The sequence below is a fragment of the Protopterus annectens genome, chromosome 9.part0 (assembly GCF_019279795.1).
Source record: "Protopterus annectens isolate FY-2018-M chromosome 9.part0, PAN1.0, whole genome shotgun sequence".
Lineage (NCBI taxonomy): Eukaryota > Metazoa > Chordata > Ceratodontiformes > Protopteridae > Protopterus > Protopterus annectens.
Window position 1 is genome coordinate 195,040,801 of NC_056743.1, and position 7,409 is coordinate 195,048,209.

General features: G+C 39.5%; 1 protein-coding gene across 1 annotated transcript in view; it reads left to right on the forward strand.

Moving 5' to 3' along the window:
* USP47 (ubiquitin specific peptidase 47) overlaps positions 1-6,526 on the forward strand; it is a 3,572,488-nt gene extending 3,565,962 nt beyond the window's left edge. The window contains exon 32 of the mRNA XM_044082726.1: positions 5,154-6,526. Coding sequence (XP_043938661.1) covers positions 5,154-5,328 — 175 coding nt within the window. The 3' untranslated portion in view covers positions 5,329-6,526. The remainder of the gene's footprint in view (positions 1-5,153) is intronic.
* Positions 6,527-7,409: the final 883 nt, after the last annotated feature.

A 7,409-nucleotide genomic window follows, 5' to 3' on the forward strand; every position in this document is an offset into this window, starting at 1 on the left:
ATAAAATTGCCAAAGATTCCAAAGACAACCACAAGGCATTCTATAGCTATGTCAAGAATCTAAATAGCAATTCTCAGATTTGCTCTGAGCTACAAAAGAATGGCATTAAATATACTTATCCCAAGGACATTGCCAATATCCTGGCACATTGATTCAGTGCCAACTTCACCCCCCTCTCTCCCCCTAAAGGGCCCATCTCATTACCGAAAGATTGCCAAATTCCGGTAATCATGGCCACACAGGTAAGAACTGCATTCTCCAAAGCTAAGAATACAGCACCCATGGGACCAGACGACATCCCAGGCTGTGTACTACATGAAGTACAAAATGAACTGGCACCTCACCTAAGTGTCATGTTTAATCATAGCCTCACCTCAGGCTTCATGTCCACTGAGTGGTGCACAGCTACAATTATCCCACTCCGCAAGGGGGGATCCACCTTGGATCCTGGGAACTACCATCCCATCAGTCTGACGAGCCTGATCTGCAAGGTCATGGAATGTATTATCATGGAGCTTATAAACAAAGACATTGGCAACCTTCAGACACTGGAGCCTTACCCAGTTTGGGTTTTTGAAGGGCTGATCGTGTCTCCTGAACCTGACTGACTACTTCAAATCAGTCTCCAGAGCCGTGGATGAGGGTAGAGTGGTCCACACAGCCTATTTGGACCTCGGCAAGGCCTTAGACACCATCTCCCACTCTGGAGTCATAGATAAACTTACTAAGCTGTGTATATATCCCTACGTCATTCGATGGATTGCCAACTGGCTTACTGACAGAACCCACACTGTAAAAGTAGCGACTCCAAATCCAGCTCCAGACAAGTGGAGTACCTCAGGGTTCAGTCCTGGGACCGCTCTTGTTTGGCATCTACTTCTCTGAAGTACAGGCCAACACTAAGGGACACTGGCTAACAAAGTTCGCAGATGACTGCAAACTGGGAACCATTATTGAATCCCCAAATGATGTGGATATTCTACAAAAGGGCCTTACAGAAACAGATGCTTGGTGCCAGAGCCATGGGCTCAAGCTCAATGCCAAGAAGTGTATAGTTATCCCCTTTGGGAAAAACTGTGTACCCATGAATTACCACGTAGGTGGCAGTACATTAAACCGAAAGTGTGATAAGAGACTTAGAAACACAGGTGGACAGTGGTCTCACCTTCGATAACCACATCGCCACAACAGTCGGGAAATCCTTCTATGTGGCACAACTCATCACTAAGGGATTTTCATTCAGAAAAAAGGAGGTCATTGTCCCACTGTACTCATCCCTCATTAGAACCATCATAGAGTCCAACGCTCCATTTGGTATGTGCCTCACAAGACATCTGCAACAACTGGAAAGGCCGCAGAAACATCTCACTAAAAGAATCACAGGCCTAAAGCAGATGCCCTATGCTGACTGACTAAAAAAACTCCAGCTATATTCTGTTGCATATCGTCTACTCAGATGTGATCTCTGCTTAACATACAAGGCCATGTCAAACTCAGAGCTGTTGGACATGCTACACTTAAAGAAATCCCAATCCAACAGAGCCACATGCTCCAGGGACCTAAACCTTGTTATCACAATGAACAAAACATGCTGGAGGGATAGGTTCCTGACCCAGAGATTCCCCATACTCTGGAATAGACTGCCCATACATGTCAAGCAGAGTGCCTCCTTGAGCCTATTCAAAAGGAACCTTGACGACTGGATTGTTACCCTGGGGATCACGTCAGTTGCCCTGCTAGACAGGGGTTCAGGGAAGTAAATATTGTGAGAAGAAATAGTCAGGGAATTGTTATGGCTAGGCTTGTACAGGACCTAGGGCTGATAGCCTAGTACCAACCTATGAACCTATAACTTGAAAGCATCACTGAACCTTTGGTTTGAATTTCTTCACCTCCATAAGCAACAAGTCTCGCACTACTGGTTACATTGAGTTGTTTGTTAGTTCTTATTCTAGCAAATCTGTCTGCTGATATAACATTACACTTTGAGCCAGTGTCTACTTTGAGCTCTGTGGATCATCCATTAATACGGACAGTACAAAACACTTCAGTTCTTGTTAACAAGTTTACTGCATCAACTCTTTTACCAAACACTGATACACCATCTGCATAGAAAGCTGACTGCTTTGGTTGTACTTGATTACCTTGTTTTTTTGTGCAACCTTTCTTTACAACTATGTGAGGCTTACTTTATTTGGAAAACTTTTGGAACTGGTTCAGTTTTTTTTTTGGAAATGGTTCAATTTTTTACAGTTGTGACATTGCTGACCAAATGCTAAGCACCTCTCTCTTGTATACTCATGATTCACACCACAATTAACAATAAAGCTAGATTTGGGTTTTGCTTATTCATGCTTATACTGCACTAAGCTGGCACTGTGGCTTGAACCTATCGTGGAACTTTCTAGAAAACCTTGTGGCTTCTTTGGAAACCCTGTAACTGCCATGTGCTTAGGCCTGCTCTTGTTTGCCACATGTTGCATACTGTCTGCGTGTGCCCTGGATCCAACTAAAATCATGTTGTTATCACTTGCAAGCATACTTGTGTGTTTCTCTGTCACACCATGGATTTGACATATCTCTACAGCTTTACTCAATGTTAAATCACAGTCACAGAATAAAATCTTTCTCACAGCAGCACTATTAATACGACATACAAGCCTGTCCTGTATCAGTTCATCTTTTAAATCATCAAACCGACATGTTTTAGCTCTGTTTCTCAAGTCTGTTATATAAGCTGCAAATGTTTCCCCTGGTTTCTGGTCTCTTGTGTAAAACAAATGCTTCTCTATTGTAATATTCGTCTGGGGATTACACATTTCTCTGAACTTGTGCTTCAAACACTCAGGGTCTTCCCTTGATTCAGCTTGTACCACACTATTGCAGTCCCTACCTTCTCCTTCATACGCAAATGAACACACTGCTTCTATGGCCTTTGACCCTGCTAGGTTTAGCAAAATGAAAGCCCTTGTGCTTGCATCTCTATCTGCATAAGTTGTTTGTATAAAAATAGTGTACTCTTACTCAAATATCCTCCAGTTCTCTGCAATATTGTGATCAAGTATAAATGGTAGGGGTTTTTGAAATCTGTCTGCAATATCAACGCATACCAGCAAAAGGTTTTGCAAAAAAGCATAAAGATACACACATGCACATATGCCAGAACTAATGCCAGTAATTGTCCAATGTCTTTGTACTCTGAACTTTATACCTTTGTTGGGCTTTTGGAATTATACGAATAAAGAAACTCGTAGTGCTTTTGAATAACTGGGCTTTGCAAAATAAACTTTTCAGGTGTTTTGGTACTTTTGTAATGTCATGGTAAAGGCGAGACATTTATCAACATTTGCTAAAGTCATTTACCATCATTTTAAGAAACATTTGAGAACTTTACGATGCAACTGAATAACTCATGAGCACTATAATACTCTTGTAATGTCGTCTTTTGTAAGAAAACACTACTCAACGGTGTAAGAAACATGTCAAGTAACTGCACAATATGAATAAGTCGTATATCTGTTGCCTTAAACTCAATAACTTTTGAAATAATGGCACTTTGGAAGTAACTGCATACAGCACAATGAAATGTCCCAGGAATGGCAGTACCTTGATAGGCAACTCTCTACAGTATGAGAAGCACTCTATAATGGTGGCACTTTGCAAATAGACACACCCAGCACAAGAAATGTTTTAAAATGGCTATACTTTGACTGTATTATACGGAACAGTTGCACTTTGCATACAATAAACTCTTCGCAATACATACCCAGTAATAAGCACACAATGTAAGCACTTTTACACACTTTGAGCTACTCCGAATAACTCTAGTTATGCCCTTGATACAATACAAAGTCATAGTTATCCCCAAACACAGCACTTTGTCAAAATACATAGTCATGTTGCTTTAGTTTGCTTAATGTGCCCCTTTTCTTTTCTTATTATATTCAGTTTGCATATTTACGCCCTTTTCATGTCCAATATTCTTTTCTTGTGCTCGTTTTACTCTACATGTGCCCAACTTTGCCATGAACACACTCGTTTTGATCTACTGTTAATCATTTCACCAAATATTTTTATCTTAAACATTTTCTTTAGTTAAACTTTTCATGCTTTCCACTTGCCTGATAATGTGGTTTGTGCCCTTGTATTGCCCAATTTTGTCTTTCGTATTGAATAAATAGTTCAAGTTATTTCTCATTACCTTTGATTCTTTCTGGCTATGCTTGTACTCTTTTCTCTCGGTTTTACCTTCACTGTCGTCTTTGCAGCTCATGGCTCCGAATATTCTTCTCTATTCCATCCTGGTTCTGACACCATGTCGCTTTCATATCTAAGACACAGAGTCTTTGTGGGCTCTGTTCAAGCAGCTTTATTTTATACAAATACATCACTATAAAGACTTACTGAGACTAACTTAAGTAACCTATATACAAACTAATAACTGTGATCATGCCGCTCCTTCAAAATGGCACTAGGGGTTTGCACATGTGGACCTTATATACATGGACTTACAGCCTTGCATGCTTTTAAAGATACTGTACACACTTTACCCTATAATCTCCAGTGGGGATGGGATCATTCCCTGTGCAACTTCTGATAAAGACCAGGAGTCTCCCTTGGCAACAGTTGACTTAGTGGAAGTGATACAAGGTCCTTTGCCTGGTGGTGGAGGTGTGCAGCAGGTCTGCTGACATCATTGCCCTTACCAGGAGTAACAATGTTGACCAACCTCCAATATATGAGAGATCCCATCACCCTCTCTGCTACTTCCTGTTGAGTCCTTGTTCCCAAGCTGTCATGATTGTACAGAAAGGCTGAAGTCCCAAAGGGTGGGGTCCGCTATGCATTTAGATGTGTCAGAAACCTGTATCAAAGACTTGTAGGAGTATCCAGGGAGAGGAGTGAAGGGATAAACCAGAGGGCTTGTGGTGTGTCAGGTGGGAAATGGAGATATGATAAAATGCACTTCTGTGGCTTTTGCAGTTGCAGATGGATAGGTGTCAATTTGAGTTTGAAATATTTCATTATAGAAAGCAAACATGATACTTCACTTGATACTATACTAGTATTATTTTATTTGCTTAACCTTTATAAATTATTCAGTGAGTACTTCTAATAAACTGAGATTTTTTTTTTTTTGCAAAATTTTTCAGGGATAAAACAGAAGAACCAATGCAATTAACAGATGAACAGAGGAATGAGCTGATGAAGAAGGAAAGTAGTAGGCTTCAGAAAACAGGACACCGTGTAAGCTATTCACCACGTAAAGAGAAAGCGTTAAAAATTTATCTGGACGGTGCCCCAAATAAGGACAGCAGTCAAGACTGATGTGAAATTTAGCATTTTCCTGGAATTTAAGTGGCTTGCTACTGCTGTGTAATGCCATTATTGCAGGACTTTTGTTAGGTGTAAACCAATGACACCAGCACTGGTTGGCTTGCAGTTCACCAATCAGAAGCCTAGTGCCCGTTAGGGCAACTGTTTGACTTGGAATCATGTTGTGCACTATAGTCTAATGTACTGTAAAGTTTTAAGGGAAGTGCAAAATGAAATTATAAAAAAAAGAATGAACATTCTGTGGACAGAGATGTGCATATAGTAGCTATAAAGTCTAACCTCAGACAGGAAATTCATAGCTGAGTTATAGCTGTGCAGTGGCCATGGATTTTTTCTATTTGTTTCACAGATGTACACATTACCTCGTTAAGAAATATATTGGGGGTCTGGGATGACAGTAGAAGAACTACAGGGGTTAAGGACCGGGCAGGACCATGAAAGTATAAAATATTTGTAAATTAAAAGTTTATTTTGGCATATACATTGTACTTCTACAGGTGAGAATTGCCTGAAATTATTGTTTGAAATTTTGGGCAGTTTCCCTTTATCTTTATTATTTTTTTGAAGAACTGATTCTCTGACATGTAATACTGAACCCTACTATTTTGTGTGTAAATAGCTGTTCCCAAATCATTGCAACAGCAATCAGTGGTTTGGGTAGCATTTAAGTTAATGTGTTAATTTGATTTTCTTTCCTCACATATCAGATTGTGTGCACATTTTAAAGTCTGTCTATTTAAGTTTTCTCCTTCATCTATAAAGCCTGTGCTGGTACTGAAATCATAAGCTTCATCAAGGATCTTTTGTCAAGCTGCTTTAAGTTTTGTACATTTGATGACTGTTTTCAAATTTGAATATTGTACTGCAATACACAGATTTTAATATTTGATTAAGTAAATTCTTTACTTTAAATAGGCAATATTTCTGGAATCTTTTAACACTCTGAAAGAAACTTGCTAATGGAGTAGTTTATGAGATCACACCACTACTACTCTTGTCCCAGAAAAAGAACAGAAACAGAATGATTTACTTTCTGTATTAAGATCAACTGAAAATAGTTTTACATAGTAGAAAAGTATTTGCTAATTTATATAACTGTACCATCCAGATGGTCACGGTGAACCTTTTCTTGCTGGATGCAGTTTACAGTAAAGGACATACCAATAAAAATCTCTATTTTGTTTCTTTTGATACTTGTACATAAGCTAAGGGTTGTATACTCATATGGTATTAGGGGGAGGCAGTCTGCTGTCTAGATTACATAAGTTGCCTGTTTCTTATAATTCTGAAAATATTCCAGGTTTTCCATTTCTGTATATTTATACAGTGCATACTGAATCCTTTTCAGGAATATACTCCTTGAAGTTGTACAAGATTTAGCCTTTTGTCCATTGACTGGTATTGTTTTAATGCTTACTGTGCTGAGTTGTTCTGCAAGTAGTAATGCATGACAGAAGTGTGTTGTATTGGGAATTAACACTCACCTGAGAGTATTGTGAAACCTGATGCTGCAGGCGAGGGGACTTAACATCCCTGGAAGGACATTATTTCCCCAGTAACACACATCTTGAAGAGCATAATGGTGCTTAGAGAATAGTCCATTAAATTGTTTTGTATGTGTGAATGGGCTTACCTTCGTTGAAGGTTGTGCGTCAGGGCTGGCAACTCGGTATGCAAAAATCAACTGCTAATCATTAGTGGACCGGAGTTCAGCTGTGGCGACCCCTAACTGGGAAAAGCCAAAAGTCACAACAACATTACTATATACTTTTTAAAATATGTTTGATGTAAAATAGTTCCCTTGCCAAATGTCTCACACTTGTTGAAGTATATGTAGTTGAAGTGTTTTACATCCAGAATGTAAGTTATTTCAGTATTTAATGTCTACATGAGCATTCGCTGTCTTTCTCACTAACACACGCGCGCACACACACATGCAGAAGGCCTATGTTCAGTCTTTGCTGACTCTACTGTCATGTATCTTCAGTGAGCGGATGTTTCATTCCAGTGGGTTTCATCACCTTGTATTGTATGAGCTGGCGGAATGCTTTTGGGAGGTTTCCCTTCTTTCT